Consider the following 24031-nt stretch of genomic DNA (forward strand, 5'->3'; position numbering starts at 1 on the left):
TGTAACACACCATAGCTGTATGTGTGTGGTAGTGTAGTATGCTTTGCTGTGGTAAATCCAGTCCAGCTAGAAGTCTGGCTGGAGCCCTCGCATGACGACTCGCAATGGGAACACAAAATGATGCAGTGGCATTTCTGAATCAAGATGTCCTGCTGAAATACCCCTTTTCCTGTTTTCTGGCTAAAATGTGTAAGGTTTTGAACAAACACGGTTGTTTAATGGAAAAGAATTCTGATCCCCTGAAGCTCTTGAAAAATCAACATCAGTTCCAACAATTCATCATAAAAACAAAGCTGCTTTTGAGAGTTCATATGTGGATTCCATGTAAATTCAGCACTGAAGGTTGAAAATGTTCGCCTTAATCTTCATTACACACTGGATTACTAATTTGTATACTTGAAATATTTTTTTCCTTTTTGTATGGCATGAGTTGAGGTGTACACTTTTTTTTTTTTTTTAGTTTTGTATCTATTTACAAGATACTGGGTCTGAGTGTTCAATTTAACTATTCTTATATCTTCTGATTTAATGTATACTATATTTAGAAGAAATATAGATTATCCATTTTCAATTTTATTGTATTTGTTTTTATTTCTCGCAGCTAGGAAAACAGCTGTTTTCCTTCTCACCAGCCACCTTGGAACTACTTACCTACTGATAGCTCTACTACATAGAACAACTAATTATCAATTAGTTGTGCTGTGTAAGAATATCTTATATGCAAGATCCATAGCTTCTTAGAGCACCGATGATTGCAGCAGATACTGCTGTTGAAGAAAGGAAGATGCACTTATTTTTCATATGGGAAAAAGAAGAATATATTGTGATAGACAATGAACAAGGCCGTTTATCTAGAAAACATGCAATAGAGTTACAAACTACAGAGGGGTGTAGAACCTACGCTGGGTGGACTCTTCCTGAGTTAGTAATTAATCTGGTAACAAATGTTAGAGAATCACGTGGACATTGTAAAGGCTCTGCTAGACTACCAATGTTGTTCCATTATGGTTCTTCTATTCCCACGCTGGCCTTGCTCTTCCTTTATGGATTGCCATTTTTTGGCTGCCATCTCTGTGCCTGCAGGATAATCAGTGGCCTTTTCCACCCATTTTAGCTTCATGAAGATGTCCAAACTACTGTATTCTTTAGTTTTTGCAGCTTTATCTAAGAGATAGTCAGCTTACTGACTGTTCTTCAGCAGCATTGGTACAGTCCTGTGCTCCACGAGCATTTAATTTTGCTGTGAGGCCAACTATGTATGGGGCATCCCTGAAAAATCGGACTGACAGTATCCAGTTGCCTTTTACGGGTTTTGGGCTTTACTTTGGAAGCCCACCATAAAGGATAGGGTAATCAGTGTAGCCCTGGGCGCTTGCATGGAAGCATTTGTATGGAAACTCAAAATTCACTTATTCCTGAAGCGCTACTGAGTAGCAGAGCTGCAGTTCAGGCTGGGAACTGAGTGCAAGAGACTGCTTATTTTTCACTGTCTCGAGCTGACTGGCTCCCACAGATGCAAGTCAAGCTGTAAGCAAGTGGAAAAAATGTAAATTTGGCCTTATAGTAGTGTAAGTTAGGGTAACGCTATTGACCTATGGTCATAGTTGAAAGTTACCAGACAGCAGAATTGTGTAAACAAGGTCTAAGAAAGTTCATGACATTTGTACTAATTTAAAGATCAGCCTACTAATGTATTTTTTTTACAGCATATCACGGTCTTCTGCCCTTGAAGGAGAAGTGAATAGTTATTCACAACATTTCAGACATCTTGTAAGTCGTCAGTTTTGGACAGTAATAAAAGCAGGCTTTTTGCTACCATCCGATTACAGACAGTACTCAAAGCCCAGTGTGCCTGAAAGGCATCTTTCCCCAAGCAATCTTTTACGTGAGCCCTTTATGTGAACGAGTCCTTCGGATCTGATACAGCCTGATGTGTCCTCCCAGCAGCGATCCTGCAGCTCGTAGCAGGTGGGTGCGCTACGGTCTGGGTTTCTGGTCCTGAGCACCCTCCTGACCGCCACACCGGGCGCTGCGCCGCCCCCGGAGCCGCCCCAGCCCCACCGCGGCCGGGCGCTGGCAGCGGGCGGAAGCCGTTGGGCAGGGCCGCCGGCCGGTGACGCCGCGGGGCGGGTGCGAAATGGCGGCTGCGGCCGGTGTCAGCACGGCGGCGTCAGCTCACTGCTAGGAGCCGGGTGAGTCGGGCGCCAGGGTGGGCTGCGGGTAGGGGGTGAGGGGTGGGGGTCCCCGCGCGTCTGTCTGTCTGTCTGTCCGTCCGTGGTGAGAGGACGGGGCGCCTCAAGGCGGAAGCGACCGGGGTTGGGGCTTCGGTCCCGGGGAGGCTGCTGCCGGTCGCCCCGCGGCTCCGGGGGCTGGAGCCTTGGGTTGCTGGCCGGGGGTGGGACGGTGGCACTGCTGGTTTGGGTTTAACTGTCTGCAAACACCAGGCGGTAGCTTGCTCGCTTTTTTCCTCCCTCCGCTCCAGAAGCCATGTCTGCCTTAGTATGGGATCCAGCCCGAATTATCAAGCCCCGCTGGACTTTTCTAGAGGAAGAAATTTTCTGCGGGTCATAGAGCGATAGCGTAATAGCAGTTGTCCTTGCTGCTTCCTTTTTTTTTTTTTTTTTTCTTTTTTTCCTTCTGAACTGTGCAGTGTGTGAGATATCAGGGCAGTATACATACCTGTTTCAATTCTGAATGTGTAGTTGGGGAACCTTATCTTAGTGTTGCAGACTTAACATTTGGCATCATAGAATCATAGAATATCCGAGTTGGAAGGGACCCACAAGGATCATCGAGTCCAACTCCTGGGTCCCCAGAGGACAACCCAAAAAATCAGACCCCCTTATGTTCACTGACAGCAGTTCTGTGATAGAAGGTTACAGGAGAACCCCGCACTTCCTTACCCAAAACCTGCGTGGCCAAACACAGCCTGACTCGCAGCTTCCCCTCATTACTGTGACCCTTTCCATAAAACATACAAACAAATCGCTTTGCCACACTGCCCCTCGTCTGCCAGGATCAACAAGGGTGGGCAGAAGAGCTCAGGCATGTGCTGCTAGATCCTAGAGGCAATCCTGTCAGTCCTCTTTCGGTAAGGTGTCAATTGCAGTCACACACCAAGGGAAGCTCAGTAAGCAGGCTGCTGGGCACAGGGTTTAGGTCTGGGTTTTGTTTCTTTGGTCTGCTCTTAGACTTGTCAATGCTGTAGTCAGAATTCTTGCTTGCTTTGGTCTTGAGTTCCTAATTTTAAAAATGAAAATACTGGAATTTGCCTGCCTTGGCACATTCCTGTTGTGAATTGATGGTGGTATCCCAAGGGGCATATCAAAAGGGGCAAAACATTTGCATGGTGTAAGCTGGGCATATAACACCTTGTGTTCTCTGAAATGCGCTCTAGACCCTGATCATAAGGAGAATTACTGGCCCAAGTCTCCCACAGGATTAGCCAGATGTTGCAGTGGTCTGCACTGCTGAATCATTGCAGAAGGTTAATCCCAGGTCTCTGTGGAATCGGTCACAGACTTTTTATTTACTTACTTTTTATGTGGCTAGCAATTTTCACACAACAACAATACTAAAACCGTCTCCTTTGTCTTTTTCCCTGCCTGCCACTTTTCACCACCCCGTTGGCTTGCTACCATAAGATATTTATCCAGAATATGCAAGAAATAATTGCCTAGCAGTTTTGAAGTTGGCCCAGGATTTTTGGTCACTTTGTTAGATTTGATGAAATTATATTTGAAGAAATTACAGTTGAAGAAATTATAGTGTAGCTGGATATACTCATAAGGTGTTTTTTTCTTTCCTTATTAGTTCTGTGCATTTAATGCAGGTTTTGCAGACTCCTGTAGTTATTTGTGGAGTTCAGGGATTGTGTGTGTTGGAGGAAGAAGCAGAAAACACTCTGTGCTTCCCTGCTGTGTCTTTGGCTGGTATCTCTTATCTGTATGTAAGATAAAACTGGAAAAAGCAAGTTCAGCCCCTAGGGCTTGTTGCCCTTGAGCAACCTTGGAACAGCACAGGAATTGGTAAAAGAAAGAGAAATGGCTGTTCACTTCAGAAAAAACGTGTTTGTGCTTTGTGTCTTTTCACAGTCTACAGGCAGGTGTCAGCTGCAAATGGACAGTTGATGGTCATCGAGTTATCAGTGTTGACCTGTGCAATAATGGTATTTACGTGGGATTCTGCCTCAGTATACATGATCTCAGGAAGCAGCTGATAAAATTGTGTATTTATGTCCTAGGGTGGCATGTTTTGTCTTTAACCAAGCTTCTAACTTTGATATTTAGAAACTCCATCAAATTTCTTGGAAATACAGTTGCATTTTTTCTTGTAGGTTTTAACATTATACCTTGGAGGGTTTCACTTCCTGTAGTGTCACTTTATTTCTTTCTAATTAAAAGTTTTGGCTTTTCAAAGGGATCCCTGCTTTGTTGCAGCCAGATCAGCGAACCTCTAAATACGCTCTGACAGTGATCACCGCAGGACTGACAGACTTAAACTGGAGGAGGGAAGATGATGTCCTTGGATGGGCCGCAGAAGAAAATCATTAACCCGGTAACTTTTCAACTATGTCAACAACTTCTCCCTCAGGAAATGGGATTTTGCTATTTTATGCCAGTAGTTAGCAAAGCACTCCTGCTGTTTTGTATGGTGAGGGGTGTTACTGAGAGCTCTTGGCATTGCTGAGATATTTGAGGAAGAACCTCAGGGTTTGCTCTGGTATTCTCTAGTATTTCTCTAGTATTCTCATGCTCAGGGACAGTGGCCTCATGCCAGCATGAGGAATGGACTGGAGCTGTACTTTTCATTGTCTCTTTTAAAATGTAGTTCTTTTGAGTCTGCAGGAGATGGTATTTTAATGTTCTGCCAAAAATACCAAAGTCTGTACCCTCCACAGTTTCTTTACAATACCACATACCTGCACAGGACTTCCTTGTCTATTATAGTTTGTCATTGATACAGTCCAGTGCCCTCAGAGTGTCTGATTGTTCAGTCCTGCTGCTTGCTCGTTGCTTGCAAAGTGGATAGACTTAATGGATGATGGGGGAGTAGATTCAGCTTTCTTTACAAGAATCACAGAATCATTTATGTTGTAAAAGGCCATCATCAAGTCCAACAGTAATCCAGTTTGGAGAGGAAGGAAGGCTGTGTGGAGATCAACTAGAAGCTGGAAGGACTGAATTGCAAAAGGAACAGTAGGATGGAAGTTATAGGTAGGGATTTTGGAGCCTAATTTTGGTGGAGGAGGAGAGGAGGTATGAAGAGGAGGTAGAGGAGGTGTATAGGTGAAATTCTCTGTGTAAGGAAAAGAGGAAGACTTCAGGAGAACTGCATGGCTGCAAGGGGACTGATGAGTGTGGTGGGTAACAAGACCAGGCTGGAGAATACAGAGGGATAAAACTAGGGCTTAGTGCTCTAGAGCCTAGGATGGAAATAAGAGTGATTATTTGGGATTGGAATGTGGAGTCAGAGGTGGGACAGATTGCGCAGATGATCTCAGGACAGCCTTTGGGCAAGGTCCTGAACAGCCCTCTGTGGCTGACCTTGCTTTGAGGAAGGCATTGAGCTAGAGATGCCAGAGGTATTTCCAAACCTCCACTGCTTCTTCTGAACAAGCTGAAGGGAAAGAATTGGGGTTTGTAGTGCAAGTGGGGAGATCAGCAAAGTGGACTGTGCCCATGACAGCAAACTTGAAACAGGAGCTAATTGTCTGTTCTATGTGTCATACTGCTTTGCTGTTTGTACAAAGTCTCTTTAACTGGCTGCTTCAGTCACTGATGGACTATGTGAGCTGTTGCATGTGTGATGCTCATTGAGCTATAGCTTCAGACTTGCTGTTTAACTGTATGTGTACCTGTGTGAAGCCACCATATAAGTTTAGTAACTCTGTGAATATTTCACTGTTTGAACGAATCATTCCTTAAGTTGCAAAAAAGAAGAGCTTTTTAAATAAACTTTTATCTTAGGTGTATTTCTTCACTAATGGACTGTTTTGAATCATGCAGAAAATCCTGCTTTCCCCTTTACGCCCTTTACTCAACCCTGTTGCATTAAAGGGTAAGGAAGTTTGGCAGGACCTAAACCCCTTTGCATTCCAGCTTGCGCTCAGATATCAGAGGGGCTGGGGGCAGCTGGGCTTAGGTTCTGAGTGATGCCCAGTTCAGCACTATAAGTCTGGTGACATTCAGTGTACTGAATTACCACGATCATGGATGCCAAAATAGCATGATACACCTTCAGTCTGGTAGATTAATGACTGGTGGCATTTACTGAAGCAACAGGAGTACAGGTGCTTTTGGATTGCCAGTGGTAAATACACTGTTTGCAAAGCACATGCAAATACCAAGGATGTGACTAACACAACCAACTACATATAAGTTAACTTGTGAAACAACTCTATAGAGAGTGTTAGGTTTCCCAGGGAAGCACTCGGTATAACCGAGGGTTTGGATCTCACCCAATAGGTGTCCCTACGGGATGGGGAAGAGAGGTTCAGCCCATCAGCCAATCCCAGAGGTTAGCGATGTCCTCCCGACTTGTCTGTGATGCTATTTTCCCTAACATTGTTCCTCTCTTGAGCCATTTTTATGCTATTTTTTTGCTTATAGGTGGAGCTTGAGTGACTCTAGTCACATGTGCCTGGGTGTGATTGGTATAAAATTTTCTGCTTTAATGTTACAGGCTTAGGGAAATTCAGAGCGCATGCTTAGTGAGGGGTGGTTGCACCTTGGAGGCAGGTAGCCTTTGGGATGGAGGTGTGTTTTGGCATTATAATGAGATTATAATGAGCAAAGGTCACCCAGAGGACATGATTTGGTTATCAGTTCAGCTCGGGGTTGGCCATGCAATCTGTCAGTTCCATAGTACCATCTAGTTCTCCATCCCTGTGGTGATAGCACAGAGCCTGGCCATGGTGTCTTTCTTCACTCCGCTCCAGCCTCCATGCTGCATCTCTCAGGGTCAGCACACCAAGCTCCCCTGGCGTTGCCAATACCTAAGGTTGCAGGCTGTGTTGCCAAAGGGACCTTCATGGAACAGATTCCTTACATATCTGCCGCACCTCAGCCTGGAATTTTCCTCAGTGCTGAAGCTTCTCTTAGGACATGGACATAGTCTCAGTAAGTCACCTTCAGCAATTATTCCACAAATCCATCTGGCAAGAAACGTGATGCCCCATCTGAAGGGACAGCTGTAGGCTACCCAGCAAGGTGGATGAAAGTTGTGTTATCACAGCCCTCTTCTCTGTGAGACCATTATCTGTCGTCTCATTTATGAAAACTGGCAGACATTGGAAGCAACATGATCTTTGAGACAGCTCAAACTGGGCTGACGTTGTCCAGTTGGCTTCAAAGGAAACTTTAGGAGGTTTTTAAGAGAGATGGGATGATGATAGATCCTGTGGTATCACATGCATTGCTCTTAACGGGTGAGGAAAAACTAGCAAGAGTCTTGAGACGTGAAGAAATGACAGGCACATCCCATGATGACAGAACCTCCTTAAGTCTGTAGTATTACACCCAGGAAGTGCTCTATTATGGCCATGCAGATTCCATGTCTGAGCTTCTGAAGAATGGGTGGCCAACATTCCTTTCTATTAAATGCATCCTTCTGGATGTAAAGAATGCAGTCTTAGATCTTTCCTCACAGAAGAGTCTCATCATCTTCCACAGTTTTCTGTTATGGTGCTCCCTTTCCTCCCTGAAATTCTGGGTGCTCCAGCTGGTTGTCAAGGTAGGGCTCCCATCAGCATGTCTGAACCTTTGCTGTGGAGCCATTTTGGGGTGTTTGAGGCTTTTATTTTAGCTGACATGTCCCCATATCTGGTTTAACAACACCTACCATGTTGCCATTTGAGTTCAGCATAATGTACATGCGTGACCTTCCCCAGCTATTGATAAGGATGAGAAAATAGGGTAGGCTTGGAGATAGACTGCGTGCTGCTGGTATCCTGAAGACTAAGACCCCTGAGCGGGGCTAGTTCAGTGCACCTTGCTGTTCCCAGCTCATTAGGATATTTTGTAGTGTATGTTGTGCTGTTCATATTAAGATGCAACTCTGCTCTCTGCCATAGGCGCTTCTTTTCCCATTGCTGTTTTTCACAAGGGAGCAAGAACAAGCAAAAAGGCAGCTGCTCTAGTCCGGTGTTAAAAAGCTTGTGGAAGGTGCCTCCTGCTACCGGCAAAGGACTGACTGTTGTCAGACCTTGGCAATGACCTAGTTTGAAGTGAATCTTCTCTTATTAAAAGTGAGGCAATAAAATATTGCCATTATTCTTTTCAGAGCTAGAATGAAGATTGTAACTGTTTATTTTAATTTTATCTGAGAAGCTTGGTCTACAGTGATGAAAATCTGTTTTTTATCTTTCTGTTGTGGCAGGTATTTAATGCGTTTCTAGTGTTTCTTTTAAATGAGATGCTAGTTGTCTTTCTTTTAATATGCTAGAGCACCACTTAATTGAGTATTAGAATATGATTTTAAAAACTATGTATTTTGCTTCCATCACAAAATGTTATTTCTATCTTTTTTTTTCCTCCTTCTTCTAGGTCGTTCCGTATATTGGGACAATTCTTGGTGGCCTTGTTCCTGGAGAGCTGGTTGTAATACATGGGAGTGTTCCTGATGATGCAGACAGGTAGTTACTACAGTATCACTTCTTGAAATGTCAACAGGTGAACAAGCATGTAATGAACAAACTGTTTCTAGGGAACCTATTTGGGATAGTAAACAAAGGCTTGATTTAAATCCTCGTGATCGTGTCACAGTGAATACAGTGAATTAAGTGGTTAATGAAAGTTTTATGATGAACACTGGAGGATAAACTGATTTTTGCTTTCTGCTGATCCTCTCTCCTCTGTTTTTGCTTTGCCTGCTTTGGCATTTTTTCCCTGTCATAGCATATATCTGTTTATCTGAAGAGGTTATCTGAGACTAACAAAAGTGGTAACTGGATGTGTCGCTTGAAGGAATTAGCTTACAGCTGGGATGAGGAGGTGTGAACTAGTGCTCACACCAAGTATGGAGGTTCTGTTCCCTGACTTCCTGACATGGCCCAAGGTGCATTCGGTTATTCTGCTGAAGAAGACGGGAGGGAAGGTGGTGAATGCAGTGAGGAGCTCAGGTGATATGAATGATGAGCATTGAGTAAATGCTTAAATATTGTAATTCATTGCAATAAATCACGAGAAAACCTTTCATAAATATACAGAAGTTGGATGAACATATTTTTTCCTTATCCAATAACTCATTCCATCTGCATGCTCCGGGGTTCATCAGTAAAACACAAGTGTATTGAACTTGTAGGTCATTTCTTGACAGACTGAGCTGAGTGTGGTTTGTCTTATTTTTATGTTTAGGTTCCAGGTGGATTTACAGTGTGGCAGTAGTATAAAGCCTCGAGCTGATGTGGCCTTTCATTTCAACCCTCGCTTCAAAAGGTCTGGCTGCATTGTTTGCAACACGCTGGAGAGGGAAAAATGGGGCTGGGAAGAGATCACCTATGAGATGCCTTTTCAAAAAGGGAAGTCATTTGAGGTTGCCATCATGATTTTAAAGGATAAATTCCAGGTGAGTTTGCGTTGACCCTTGTTCAACTCGAGGGGCCTTATTGGCCAGTTGTCAGGCCAATAAACGAGAGGCATTTTGCATACATACAGTATAATTGGAAGCCGTGGTTTCTGTTTCGTAGGTACAGTCTGATTACAGAAAAGTTTACGAGTTTTTTTTTTAAAGAGGTGCTAGGCAGATCAGACCTCTCATTTTGCGTGGTTCCCTTCAAAGCTGCATGAGTAGACAAGTACCTGTCTGGCACAGCTAATGGCTATTCCACCCTCCCATTCTTACGTGCAAGGGCTGACCGTAACAGTAAACCTGTTTTGTGAATAGTGTAGGACAGTATTTCCTCCCTCTTGGAGGAAACAAATGCGACGCAGTTCTCTTGCTCTGTTAGACTGCAATGATAGATTCTATTAGGTTGGTAAAACCACATTCATAAGCGGTCAGGGAATAAAAACAAAGGGTGTGAAAGGTAAATAAATCGAATAAATCTCCCTCACAGTAATGGAAAGAGAGGCTGATTCATAGATGATCTGAACTTAGTTGCTCTGAAGTTTCCAGGACACTCCCAGCTCCTGTACCAAAGCACCGTAAAACAGCTGCATGCATACAATTTGATACCTGGATGGTGTTTAATGTGATTTTCCTATTTTTTTCCCTATCCCTTTAGGTGACTGTAAACAAGAAGCACTTGCTGCTCTACAATCACAGAATTAGCCTTCAAAGAATAGATACTCTGGGAATATCTGGCAAAGTGCACATCAGAAGTATAGAGTTTGTTTCTAATGTAAGTGTTATTGACAGCTGACTGTCAAGATTCAGTTCCTTTGTCTCGCTAAACTACAGTGTTAAAAAAAAAAAAGCATCTACACAGTCTAACTTCGGTAACAAGGGACTTCCTCCCCACTCCTTCCTCTCAGCTCCTAGCTCTGCTGGAGAAAGTAAACCAATAGAGTGGAATTGAACAGTTTGTTTTCTCCCCATGCAGAGGGTGAGAGCCTTCTGATGGGAAAAGGTGAGAGAGCAGAAACGGAAGGTGGTAAATAACCGGGGAGGTACAGAATTCAAATGACTTGTCCCTCTCTTCTTCCTTCCTGCCACTCACTGAGGCAGCCTACCTGCTTCTGTGTAACATTCTGTCTCCTCTGCGCGGTTATCACTACGTTGTGGGCAGAGCTTGGGTCTCTTGCTGCCAAACATCAGGTCTGACTCGGAGCAGCAAACTAATAAACTGTTTAGAAGGAAGGTGGAGATTTGGGCCTGGACAAAATAGGGTCCAAGCTTTAAAGATATATCTATTCACTGATCGTTTGTAAAGCATGTGTGCAGACTTTTTTATGGGCCCTGTCACTTGGCCTTGGATATGTTGCTGCAGAAATGGTGGTTCAAAGCTATCTGAGTCCCGTTGTGGAGGACTGACTTCAAGAATTTCTTGGAGGCAAGGAGGTGCCGTAGTTGGTTTCTGTCCCAAGCACAAAACAAAGGAGAGTTGCTTTACTCTGTGGTATCCTCTGGGGAAGAAAGGAGGGGAGCAGGGTGGTTGTTTCCTTTTTGTCTGTACTTCCAGTGTGTACTCTTCTGAGGAGGAAGAGGGAGGTTATATTGAAATAAACAAGATGAAGATACAGTCTGCCAGGGCTAGGCAGGAATTTTATCTGTGCATGGCCACGTTGTTCATATGATACACAGCGGGAAGGGACAGGGATGCAGGCAGCTGCCTAGAATCCCAAGGCCCCCCTCTGCCCCATCTCTGGGTGACTTGCCCTGCTGATACTCCTGCCCTGGTGAGGAAAGCTGAATGGATATCCTCAGATGCTAAGGGTTAAGAGTGCTCCAACTGTAAAATAAGGATTCAAACTGTAATGAGGTAGCCTTTGGAAAACTAGATTTGTCTTTCAGCAATTGATTTTCAGGACTTTTCCTTGGTTTTTAGGGCTTTGGCTATCTTTTTCTTCACCATAGCCCTAGGTTTCCACGTTAACAATTTACACTTCAAAGCAGCACAGATCCGTTACGTTTCTAACACACCTTTATGTTCTGTGGTGCTAGCAATGACATCTAAATATCTCTTTTTCTGCAGTCTGTACAAGGCTCACAGCCATCATCTCTAGGAGTAACAAAGATAAGCACAGAAAATGTACGTATGTTTGTAGAAGACTGAGTCTCCCGGTTGTCTGAAAAACTAGTTAATTATGTTTGTTTTCTTTTCTAGGGGGAAATGCCAGATGGTTCACAATTCGTAAGTGTCTCAGGTAGACTTATAGCAAATGTGGATAAAAAAAAAGAAATAAAAACTTCTCAATTATTGAAGAAAAAATATGCACAGTACAAAGGACTTGAGAATCTACTGGGAAATGATCAGCAGTGAGGTTTTGTAGAGATCAATCCTCTTTCCTGCTGCTAGTAAACGTGAGGCTATTTCTTAATAGATATAGAAAACCCAAAGAGATAAGCACGGCATCCACAGCCATGAACAGCGGAATAAAAAGTGGGGTACCTGAAGCTTTAAAGGACCAAATCACATCAAAATAAGATGTGATGCTTATTTGTTCAAATAAGCATGCTTAGTGTTCATGACTTTAGGGAATACCTGCAAAACAAGCTTGTGTTAAAAGCATTCTGCAGTTGTATTAAGCCAGGCGGCCTTACGTTAATGCGTGTATCTCAGAACTTGTCTGGCTTCATCTTCCTCCTGGTGACTGAGCCATGCTTACCCTGCGCGTACTTCATCTAGTGTGAGTCTTATTTTTTAAAGCATAACAAGCTATCAGAGAGGAGAGGTCAGCGTGTCTGTACCTGGACGACTGTGTGATGCAAATTTAAATCAGTGCAGAGTTTCATGCTGCTTATAGTATGTTTACTCAAACCAGTTGGCAACTCTCAAATGCATTAAGTTGTACATTGGAATGTCTGGTGCCAGATCAAGCTTAGGTTTCCTCAAGACACTTTTTTGGTGCTTACAAGCGGCATGACTCTGGATTAAGGCATGTATAGTGGTGGCAGAAATAGCAGTAAGTAATGTTTATTTTGAACGCAAGTTTCTAGTTAAAAAAAAATAAAAAAAGGCATTGATACGTTCATCTCTATGCAACTTTTTCACTACAGCTTCAGTATCCCAGATTGTATTGGTAAAAAAAAGTTGAGGAGTGAGTGCAAATTTGAAACTGTAGGCCAAATTTCTTCTTGCCATAGTAAAGCTCAGCTCGTATGTTGAAAAAAGTAAGTCAAATTTTTCACTGCTGATGAACTTCCAGGGAGTTCCTTACATTGGGAAACTTGATTCTGCACTTCGTCCGGGATGCACAATCGCTATTAAAGGAGAAATGAATAAAAACCCAAAGAGGTAGGTGTTACTGTTTTTTTTTTATTATTATTATTTTGTTTTGTTTTATGTTGCTATTAACTGAGCTGCTTTTGAGAATGTGTAGGCTTTTCCATTGCCTCGGGGTATCCTTACTCACTTGCAACTTTGCATCTGGAATCACCTGAAATTAGTGTGGTTTTCTCAGGAACCTGCAGGATGCTGTTTTAGAAAGGGCTTAAAAGAACAGCTCCACTGAGAAAAATCAAGATAAAACCTGATTGTCTTTTCTGCTTAATCTGCATCATTCGCAAGGTTGCATGTCTGTTCTGGATTTCCATTGTGCATGGCATGCAAGCACAATTGGCAAAAGTCTTGGTAAATAGCACGGAATACTTTATCATGTTTACAAACTGTTGGTGTAGTAAAGTTTTTAAAAATGTCTTCCAGCTTTGCAATAAATCTGAAATCAAGTGAGTCGAAGGACATAGCACTACATCTGAATCCCCGAATGAAGAATAAAGTTTTTGTGAGAAACTCTTACCTTCGTGACAGCTGGGGAGAAGAAGAAAGGGAAGTTACCAATTTCCCTTTCAGTCCAGGGATGTACTTTGAGGTAAGATTAAATGAAACACAGCATCAGATTTACAATTCTGCCAAAATAAGAGTTTGCGTTAGCACTTAAATGTTACACTGCTAATACTAGTTAAGTAAGAGTGCTGTTCTTGCATTTCCCTGTCTTGAGAATGTTAGGGTTAAATAGGACCATAGGAAGCAAAGATCTGACGTGGTTTTAATGACAGCCATCTATTCCTGTTTTCTTGTAAGTAGTTGCAAGATTTCAGCATAGGACGAAGTTCCACTTTTTTTTTTTAATGTTTCTTTTGCATGAAGGACTTTTTGTAACAGAAGCAGGGCTCACCCAAGTTCAAGCTAGGAACTTAACTGTTCTTCTTCTCTTTTTTCAGCTGATCATATTCTGTGATGCCCACCAGTTCAAAGTTGCTGTTAATGGTGTTCACATTCTGGAATACAAGCATCGCTTTAAACAACTGGAAAAGATCGACCTGCTGGAAGTCACAGGAGATGTTCAATTGTTAGATGTGAGGAGCTGGTAGTGCTTTTCTAATTAGTACTAAAAGAATTAAATATATTCCAACGACAGTTTTTCTGTCAAGTACAAACTGGTGCTGACTCACGCTGAGCCTGCCTTTATCTACGTAGGCTTCTGTATCAGCCTCTCTTGAGTTGGGTGAGTACCAGAGCTGCTGTGAGATTAACTCCTCCAATAGTTTACAGTATCCTGGCAAGCTAAATCAGTGTGCTCAGATAAATCACATGTATTACTGAACCTAGCAATATGAAAATACTGCATCATACTGTCTTAACAATTGTGCTCAGTATGATTAACTACTACTAGTCATTCCTTAATAGCATACATGATTAACTACTACTAGTCATTCCTTAATAGCATACATTCAGTAAAGTAGAAACTAGAGTGAAGTAGGATATGAAGATATGATTATCCACCCCTGAAAGGATATTGATCGGTCATAGAAAATAGAATTATGAAGTCCTCTGTTCGGCTTCTTAATTTATATTAGTGATAACAACCTTTTTACCAGGGCTGGATTAAGCAGACAGTTGAGCCATCAGTTCTCGTGAAAGGCAAGGAGGAAATTGATTCTACTTCTTAGCCTGCTCCTGCAATCATACCTTCTGTGACACTCATAGTTATGTCAACTCCTGCTTATAGGTGGCTTAAATCAAACATATGGCAGCATTTCTAGCTTTTAGTTCTCCAAAGTAAAACAAATGAAAGTGATTTAGCTCGTTCTGATTGGGTGAACTTTTGAAAGCTTATTTGATCTGAACTGGCTCCCAGCTGTGATGAGATTGCTCAGGGACTGAAGCAGATGTGTCTGGCTTTTGTTTTAAAACATGTAAACGCAGGTACTCCAGGCATCATTTCAGCTGAGCTGAGACTTGGCTGCTCGTGAATAGAATAGTGAATGAGTTCTTTTTCAGTCTTGTATTCAAATGCTATTTGAAAAAAAAGCTGTTCCTATTCCATCAGTTTCCTTTACAACTGTCAGTCTTAATTTTTATGTACTCTTATTTTTAAAAAATAAGTTGCTACTGGCTATTAATACCTGCCCAAGGGCTGTTCCTATTTACCTTAACAGCTGCTAAAAGAGCGAAGCAGTTTCAAGGATAAGATGTACCCTAAAAGCCTGTTTAACTACCAGGTTAAACATATAAAAAGCATAAATAAAAATGTTTATGAACTGTGCTTTTCTCCAAGTGTAGCCAAGTTGATTTTTTTGGCCTATTTTGTCTTGTTTTACTTTTTCGTCTTGTTTTACTTACTGTCTTGCCAGCATCTCCAAGGTGAACCTGATTAGAGGACCATTTCCCCATTAAGGAGTTAGCGAACTGCAGTTAAGCCGGGTAGGCCTAGGCCTTGGCCATGACATGCGTGCGGCATGGCCTTCAGGCCACTGTTGTGCTATGTATATCCCCTAAAGATAAATGCAGCTGGCTGATTCTTTTTAAGAGAGGAGCCTGGAGGCAGCTCCCACTTAGTTATGGCAATTTTAGCACCTGTGCATCCTTGCCTTTACCTAAAAGTTGAGCAAGATGTTCTCATGTGGACATTGTTTTTGTTTGACCTGAATATAGTTTCTTTCTTTCAAGACCGTCTTGTAGATACTTTCTTTTCAGACTCTTCAGGGGGTACATTTTTCACTTCTGTAAAAATAACAGAAAAATGCATTCTCAGGATTGCAGTGCACAGGTCCAGTAAGTATCATGTTTATGTTGTAGCAGCACAGCCCCTACACTGAGGAACTGCAGAACCCCAATGCAGCAGGGTTCGTGGACAGTCTTGGATGTTGTCACTCTTTGCTCAGCTATCAGAATTTGAGTATAGCTTGCTTCAGTTGTAATGTTCAGGGAAAAGTAAGTTAAGGAAAGGTTTATGCCATCACGTAATGGCATAAAATGAGCCCCAGTCTCCAGCTGATCCAGAAATGATAAAGCCAGATTCTTACAATATTTTTATTAAAAAAAAAAGTAAGATCTTAGATCTGATAAAAATTAGTATGACAATTTGCCTGTAACACATGGCATCTACGTAGTTAAAACAATTCAGACAAAATGTGAAAACAAAGGGGATAAACTTAGAAGTAGCTTTGGAGTGGTTCTCCCAAAATAACTTCCAGTTGCTGAATTGTTTTCTGACACTGCTGTTCAACTTCTTCACATTCATCTAGAAAAAGAAATAAAGCAGGAAGTAAATAGAACAGTTATTACAAAGATTCCCTCAAGGCTGGAACTGTCTTCAAATGCCAGGTATGAAATTATTGTTCAAAAATATTTTGTCATCAACTCAGGACTTAGGCAAGTTATTTATACTGTACCACTGATCTAAAATATGCAGCCTGGGAGGAGGCGCACAGGATGGAACAGTGAAGAAGCTATTGTCATTTAGGTGAACATCAGGAGGGTTTTGGATACAACCCATTTCAGTTTCCATCCTGCACAGTTGAAGCTACCATATATAAACTCTTATGATTTATAGCAATTATATTTGCGTGAATCTTTGAATTGTGGCCTTTGTTCTTTTAGCTCATAAGCCATTTGTCTGCCTTCACTAAGACCATTTTAGAATATTACCTTCCATAAGCTCAGCTAAGAATGGAATAGATTCTGGTAGCAGGACCAGGTAGTTCTCCTTCAGTTTCTCTGCTACTTCTAGCAAAGCAAGCAGAGCTGCAAAGCGGACCTAAAACAAAAGAAAAAAAAACAAAAGTCTCTGTAAGGAAACAGTTAAATGTCCCAAACTTCTTTCCATCTCCTAAAACACACTCAGCTTTTAAACTAGCTTTCCTTACTGAAGGAAACTATTTTTAAAGTAACTTAAGTCTCAACATCTGGATTAAGATAGAGTAAAATAAAAAGTTAGTTGCAAGAAGCAGGTATGTTGCTAGCAGTTAGCTGATAGAACAGTCTTTAACTTCACTTTCCAATGCCACTCTGTTCCACTGTTTCAGCAGGACTTAACCCAGTACAATTAGAAAAACAAAAAACTCCCCCTGAATACTTGTAACCAGTCAAATAGGTCATGATAAAGCTCTATACATGAAACAGGTCTGAAGGTTGATAAGTAACTATCTTACACTTTCTAAAGCACCCTTTTCTTTAGGTACAAACAGGTTAGCTCTTACTCAAACAGCTACCAAGATTAAATAAATAAATAAATAAATAAAACCAACAGTATGGAAGACATCTACTTGCAGAAAAGTAACAGCTTAGGGAAAAAACAGAAGGATGCATTGCATGCATCTGGGGAACTTGGTGGTAGAATAGTAAAACGTCAGTGTTCTAGTAGCCTAACTTTAGAAGCTAGTATTTTAACAGTGAGTTGGCTAATCCACTTCTGGTTTGGGGGCACTTAACATTTTCTAAAGCAACAGAGAAAACCAGTTCAAATTCTGGTAGCTCCCAACCTTAGAAGAGGCGTGCCTCATTTTCAGCAGGATGTGGTAGTTCAGTGGTTTCCAAAGAGAATCATCTGCCATGGCCACTGAAAACTGCGCTATGCAGGGTACCAGGTGTTCTGTCACTCTTTCCTGGAACTTCTCATCTCCTCCAAGCATGTTTTCTAGCTGTGGAAACAAAATGCTTGTCAGACAGATCCAGGATCAGATAAACCCAGCCAAAAATGCTGCTTCTAGCATAGGCTTTCAGGTACTCAGGAGATGGGTCAAAGAGCGTTAGTGGGAAGGCAGTGGTCTGCACGAGTTGAGCAATGTGCATGAACCTTGTGGAGTGAAGAAGTTCAGAAAGATGATAAAAGAATTAGTAAACTAAAGCTTTAAGTGAAGCAGTTAATACTGTCTGTAGCTGAAAGAATGAATTAATTCCTCCCTTTTTGTGAAGGGAGATGATTGATAGTTTTAAAAGAAATCCTCATATGGAAAAAATATTTGATATGAATTGCTTTTCTATGTTTGTCAGTACCTGATCAACCAGCGGCATCATCAAGGTTTCTGCTCTTTCCTTACTCAGGAACTTCTGGGTGTCATACAGGAAGAGCTTATGCAGACAGTCCATAGTAAACTGCAACAGTAAACAGCTCTTTTCGGTGCTGTTCTCAGAATCAAAGAAAGCTTCATCTGTATATCAGTACAGGAGGGAAAAAAGAAAGTTTACAAAAATGAGAAATAACTTCTCTACAAGCCAGAAATGCTGCTAGTTGTGAATGCAGCTAAAGGATGTACTGCACATCAGTTATGTAGTCATCAATCAGAGTAATAAAGTAGATAATGTATGTTATCTGACTTTTAGCTAATGCCCTAGCTGGTCTGCTGCTGCAATTCACGATCAGCTGGGGGTAAAAGGGAAGACTCACAGGCTATCAGAAAGTTCATGGCTATACCTGTGGCTGTGGAGAATTTGTGCAGGTCACTACAAATACAATGAGGAATTAGTTCCCCATATAAAAGCAGCAGAATGTGTTTTTGCCAAGAAAGCAGAGGAGTCTGAATGCATCAGGTAATAGTAGGTTGGCATGTAAGGTAAGTCAACAAATGAAAAAAAAAAAATGACAGGCAACTGCCAGAAGCAAGTCACCCTATTTACACGCAATTTCATTCCCACGGAACTCACAGGAACTGACATGGAAAATTTTCATGTGCTCTCAACTTTGTACTGGCAGTCCAGAGCCCATGTATGAAAAGTGTCCCTTGGTTCCATCGGAATAAGGAAGACGTCTTATTTATGAGAGAAAGAATAAAGAGAGAAGCGAGGGGTATGTGCTGTGAAATACACTGCTGTAAGACGAAACATTCAGCAGTTGTAATTAGCCTGTCAATACTTTTCTGTAGCTAGTAACTTAAAACTTACCAGTTTTTGAAACGTTGAGCTGGTTCAGTGTCTCAGCAAATGGCTTCACTAAGTGACCAGCAAACAGGGTGAAGAGACCCTTGAGCTTGTCTGCAATGCAATCTGCTAACCGATGGAACGTCAGGAGCCTATCTTTTAGGGTACTCTCTGTTTTGGACCAGTCAAAGAGCTGAAAGTGAAACGCAAATTAGCTCGTTTCTGTGGGCGCGCACTGGAGAATACAAAGATGCTGATGAAGATGAATTATCATTAAATTCCTTACCTTGAAGAAGAGGGGTCTGAAGGAAGCCTCAGAAAGTTTCATAACCATACTTATTAGACAATCAATAATGTATGTCTCTGTCTTACCAACTTCCTCCAAATCATCCTAGAAAAATTAAAAAACGTAATTCTAAGTTTGAAATATAAGAACCTGAGCTTCCAAGCAAGTTTTAATTCTCTCTGTTTCAGGCTAAGTACCTGACCATAGTATTTTCTACCCCCTTGAACAATTTCAGAACAGAATATTTGACAGCAAAAAAATAACTGATAGAATTAGCATGAGAAGATGAGCTGCCTCTGCTTGTTCGCCTAAACAAGCTACCTGGGCATGCTCTGTGCGGAAGTCCAGGGCTGTCATGAAAAATGCTGTCAGCTCAGACTGATGGGAGATAAGGTGATCCTTCTCCATAATGACAATGTGCTCCTTCAGAATGTTCATCAGGGGACCCACGCAGTTCTGCCAGAACAAAAGCAAAGCAAGACAAAGACAACTGTGACACTGACAGTAACCGAGAAACTTAGCAAGGGAATCTGATTTTGCACTTCTCACATTTACTCATGAAAATACTAACAAGAAAATAACTTTTCGCATTACATTTTCCTGACTCACTTTTCAGCTCTCTCTATTTTCTTTTATACCGCAAGACTGTACTGGTCGTGGCTGGGATGGAGTTAATGGACAGCAGTCCATATGGTGCTGTGTTTTAGATTTGTGATCAAAACAGTGCTGATAATGCACTGGTGTTTTAGCTATTGCTAAACAGTGATTGTACAGTGTCACGATGTTCTCTGTTTCTCACTCTGCTGCCCCAGTAATACGCTGGAGGTGGGCGAGAGGTTGGGAGAGGACACAGCTGGGTCAGTTGACCCAAACTGACCAAAATGGTATTTTGTACCATGTAACGTCACGCTCAGCAATAAAACGAGCAGAGAGTTTCTCTAAGGCAGCTATTTCTTGGATACTGACCAGACATCTGTCTGCTAGGGGCAAGTGACTGCTTTTGTACTGCTCCTTTTTTTTTTTTCTTCCTTCTCTAATAAAACTCCTTTATATCAACCCTTTTTTTTTTTTCTTTTCACTTCCAATTTTTCCCCCATCCCACAACAGGAAGGTGAGCAAGTGACTGGTTGGGGGCTTACCTGCCAGACAGGGTCAACCCACCACAAAAAAAAAAAAAAAGCATATTTTTAGTTACAATGCAAACAAAAGGAAAAATTCTCACCTTTCGGTTATTTGCCACTTCACTGTAGCACTTAGTAACTGCAGGAAGGAGTATTCTGGGAGCAAGTTTTGTAGCTAGGATACTTTTCAATGATGTTACGCGTACATTTATCTGGGAAGAAGGACCAAATTCAACCACAATCCTCTCCAAGCGGACAACCTATCAGGAAATCCAGAAAAAGTTAAGTTATTTAAGTTGTTTTAGTTGCCTAACTTAAGAATTGATCTTACAAATTTTACCATAGTTGTCTGTTACAAATGTCAGACTGGAATTTTGGTGTATGTACCACTTGGAACACGTTACAGGAGGATGTCTGTGTACAGAACTTCCCTGTCTTCAAAAGACAAACACCAAAAAAATGCCTGCATCAGTGGCACAAGGTCAGAATTGCCCTCCTGGAGCTGTTGAACTGGGCAGATTCTGCAGGAGTCCGTCCTATCTGCAGGAGTCAGATGGCTCACCTGCAGCAAACAATCCATGAGATAAGGACTGAGGAAGTGTGGTAATGTTTCTGCAACCTTCAGGAGAGCAGTCACGGCACTTAACAAGTAAATCTCATTGGAGATGAGCTCCTTCTTATTTTTTAAAGTCTTCAACAGTGCTGGCATCAGCCTGTGAATAACCAAGCAAAAACACAGAAAGGTGAAACCACTGATCATTTGGAGGAACATTTCCAATCACATAAAATCCAGCCTTTAAGCCCGCAGGGACAGTTTTCACATCAATTTTTACATGTTTAATTGGGAAAACTCTGTATTCTGGGCTCTTCTGCTGTATTTTTCTCCAGAGATAATGAAGAATAGTAGATTTAGTTGAAAGATTTAATAACAATAAGGAATTTTTATTTGTAATTAGATAAAACAGTCTTAAAAGCAACAGGTTAGATGCATGAATTCTTCCTGAATAGGTAGAATAAAAGAATGTAACATGCAGTGTTTCCAACAGTACTGGTTCTCATGTTTTTAACTACAGTCTATTCTACAGTAAAAAGAAAAAAATACAGTCTGACTTCTCTATAGCCCTGAGGACTGCATCTCCCTTCAGGGCAGCACACAGTTCCATAATGAACTGTACCAATTATAAAAGTCTCCTGCAATTTGCCGACTAGCTTCTTAGTTCTATAGCACTTCAAGCACTACGAACACCTTTATTCCTGTCTACAGGAAACGCACGTGGGCAGACTGCCCACTTAGCCTTCATCAGCATTCCTTCTTTCAGTAATGCCTTTCATTATAACTAATTTCTCCTGCCGCTGATTCTATTAAAAAGAACCCAGCGATACCTTGGAAGCTGAGGGATTGTTTGGGCCTTCAGTGTACAGGTGACTTCAGCTATGCAGAGGAAAGCACTTCCCATCACATTCTTTTCCTCCTTCTCTGAAGAAATCAGATCAATGGCAGTTTTCAAAACGGGTACAAATGGCATGGGATTTTCTGTGCCAAAACCTTTGCAGAGTAGTTTGAGGCTGAACAAAGCAGTTTGCCTGTTGATGGCTTGCTCCTCCTCCTCTTCCTTTCTTTTGCACTGCACAATTGCAATGAGCTCAGGAACTAGCTCCAAGAGTTGCCGGATCTGGGAGGACAAAAGAACAAAACGCTTGAAGAACACAACTAGAAACCCAGACCCTGCAAGGTAACTGGGCAGGCAGCCTACATCTCACCACCTCTCTCAAAAGCTGCCTGACAGACAACACTGATACTTGACGTTCCTACACAGAGCAAACCACTTCTACATCAATCTCTCTCTTTAATTTCTGCTAAAGGAATGGAGTTTAATGACTTCACCTCACCTGGCTCTTCTGCCACTTCGTGCGCTGCTGTACCTTATTGTTCAAAAGGTCCATTGCCTTACGTCTCACAGATGGGAGCTGATTTGTCATGAGTCCCCTAATTACAGGGATGAAGGTTTCTGTTGGCAATAAGGCATTGACCTGTAAGAGAGCACAAACAAAACAATATGATAAATGCTTTCCTGTGCGCTGTGACATAGCCTCCAAGACAGGCAAACTCTTCTCAGCTTTCCACATGGGTTTCAGGGTCAAAGAAGAGAGGATAGGCCAGCCATGTTGTATCTGAGGCAGGCAAAAAAATCCAAAGGAGGGTCCAGTTACAGTACTTAATGTATGTTTACTGGCTACTAACCAGCCAATACCCACTAGTTTCAATATTTTCTCAGCAATTTCCTTTTTCTCATGTCTACACTGGTTAGTTATCCTTCCTTCCCTTAAAATACTTATAATGGTGCCTTGTGCAAAAACAACATGAAAACTGGAACGTGCTTCACAGGCAAAAGAAATACAAGCTGTTCACACAGAGACTGAAAAGACTTATGATTCACAGCACCACTGATGTTACTAGACAGTCAATCCAATTCTGCAAATACACTTCTGATCAGAAAAAGATTAGAAAGAAAAGCATAATGATTTTTCTCCATCTAAATTCCATATAAAAATACATAGCAGCTCCATAAGCATTAGTGAACTCATAAAATGATTTAACATGGAACAACGCTGCCAAAAGCCACTGTTCTCCACCAAATAGTTACTGAAACGACTGCTTCCAGCCAGTAGAACACAAACAAGAGGAAATAAGCATTCCAGATTTTTTTTTCTGCTTGTTCTGTCTAAGCTGTTAGATGTAGTTGTTGAAACTGCTAGAAGAACTCAAACAATGAGGCAGCAGGTAAAGATTAATTAATAAAGATTAATTAATCAGTAAAGATTAATTCAGAAAAAATAAATAAATCCTACATTGGTTATTAATTGCATCAATAAATAAAAGCAGGAATGTCCCACTGCTAACAAGAGGGCCAATGAGACATACTTTATCCATCATTTCATAGGACTTGCTAAGCAGAACCCTCCAAAATTTGGCTGTTGGCTTGTCTGCGTTTCCTTCCACTGAGGATGCCACAGTGTTTATATAGTGAAGAACATCTTCTAATAGCCTAGACAGAAAGGAAGAATCTTTTAGTATGTAACAAGGACACTAAAGTAGTCAGCTTGGTTCCTACAATGCCTAACATTTCACAAACAAAACAGCAACAACAAAGGAAAATGAAACACCTACTAGAGAGACTATATATATGTATGTATATATACTTATTTCCCCACAATTGAAGCAATATATTTTGCTAAAAAATCTGGAAAAATTTTAAAGATTTCATCATCAACAGCAAAATATTTACGACCAAGTATGTAAATAAGCACAATCAGAAATACAGAAATAGCGTAGATATTGGACAGAGCAATCTTTCAATAAATACTCCATGTCAAATTAAAAAAAAAAAGTAACTTGCATATAATAAATACTGCTCATTGCTGAGGACGTTAAAAGTATCCTTGGAAAACATTTGGGAAAAAAAAAAATACTCTGATGGGACTACACTTACAAAAGAATATTCCCAGGTTACAGTAAAGGCTAGAAATAGGAGTGGAGCAGATATAAAGCATACCTCTGTTCCAACTTCTGTAGCTCTTCTGTTTCTTCACATTCAACTATCTGGTTTATAAAGAGAATGAAAATGCTAATTGTGAAAATTTTCAGTTCCCCACATTTGCACTTTAGCATTGTTCTAGAAGAAAATCTGAGACCCTTAGGCAATACAGTCACAGTAGCAAACAAACTTTTCATGTTGATGGATGATGCTCAGTCAAAATATTGGAAACCACTTCCAGCTAGATCCACAGCCAGATTTTTAACATAAATTTTTTTTTTTTTTTTTTTTTTTTGGAGTTAATAGTATGAGTCTCACTCCAAACTTGGATTATACAGACTGAGTG

The 24031-nt window shown here is 41.4% G+C and overlaps 2 protein-coding genes across 7 annotated transcripts in view; one reads left to right on the forward strand and one right to left on the reverse strand.

Moving 5' to 3' along the window:
• Nucleotides 1–2065: 2065 nt before the first annotated feature.
• On the forward strand, nucleotides 2066–15154 carry LGALS8 (galectin 8). 4 transcript variants are annotated; one of them, XM_035556282.2, is made up of 10 exons: nucleotides 2066–2192; nucleotides 4420–4557; nucleotides 8547–8635; nucleotides 9357–9567; nucleotides 10226–10342; nucleotides 11636–11692; nucleotides 11768–11794; nucleotides 12810–12898; nucleotides 13307–13472; nucleotides 13825–15154. In XM_035556282.2, the coding sequence occupies exons 2-10, from the start codon at nucleotides 4516–4518 to the stop codon at nucleotides 13972–13974; spliced, it is 948 nt and encodes a 315-aa protein (XP_035412175.1). In that variant the 5' UTR covers nucleotides 2066–2192; nucleotides 4420–4515; the 3' UTR covers nucleotides 13975–15154. The 4 variants fall into 4 exon arrangements, with proteins under 4 accessions (XP_035412175.1, XP_035412194.1, XP_035412203.1 ...); XM_035556291.2 differs by having other exon boundaries at nucleotides 2105–2192; nucleotides 4440–4557; XM_035556301.2 differs by lacking the exon at nucleotides 11636–11692.
• Nucleotides 15155–15300: 146 nt separating this feature from the next.
• HEATR1 (HEAT repeat containing 1) overlaps nucleotides 15301–24031 on the reverse strand; it is a 38850-nt gene continuing 30119 nt past the window's right edge. For all 3 annotated transcript variants that reach the window (XM_035556264.2, XM_050709453.1, XM_035556273.2), the window contains 13 exons: nucleotides 23704–23750; nucleotides 23073–23196; nucleotides 22040–22180; nucleotides 21533–21822; nucleotides 20712–20862; nucleotides 20251–20409; nucleotides 19350–19484; nucleotides 19029–19133; nucleotides 18767–18935; nucleotides 17882–18036; nucleotides 17368–17526; nucleotides 16535–16643; nucleotides 15301–16127 (listed from right to left, as the gene is read on the reverse strand). In XM_035556264.2, the coding sequence (XP_035412157.1) occupies nucleotides 16039–16127; nucleotides 16535–16643; nucleotides 17368–17526; nucleotides 17882–18036; nucleotides 18767–18935; nucleotides 19029–19133; nucleotides 19350–19484; nucleotides 20251–20409; nucleotides 20712–20862; nucleotides 21533–21822; nucleotides 22040–22180; nucleotides 23073–23196; nucleotides 23704–23750 (1833 nt within the window). In that variant the 3' untranslated portion in view covers nucleotides 15301–16038. The remainder of the gene's footprint in view (nucleotides 16128–16534; nucleotides 16644–17367; nucleotides 17527–17881; nucleotides 18037–18766; nucleotides 18936–19028; nucleotides 19134–19349; nucleotides 19485–20250; nucleotides 20410–20711; nucleotides 20863–21532; nucleotides 21823–22039; nucleotides 22181–23072; nucleotides 23197–23703; nucleotides 23751–24031) is intronic.

Source organism: Cygnus atratus, chromosome 3 (assembly GCF_013377495.2).
Source record: "Cygnus atratus isolate AKBS03 ecotype Queensland, Australia chromosome 3, CAtr_DNAZoo_HiC_assembly, whole genome shotgun sequence".
NCBI classification, from domain to species: domain Eukaryota; kingdom Metazoa; phylum Chordata; class Aves; order Anseriformes; family Anatidae; genus Cygnus; species Cygnus atratus.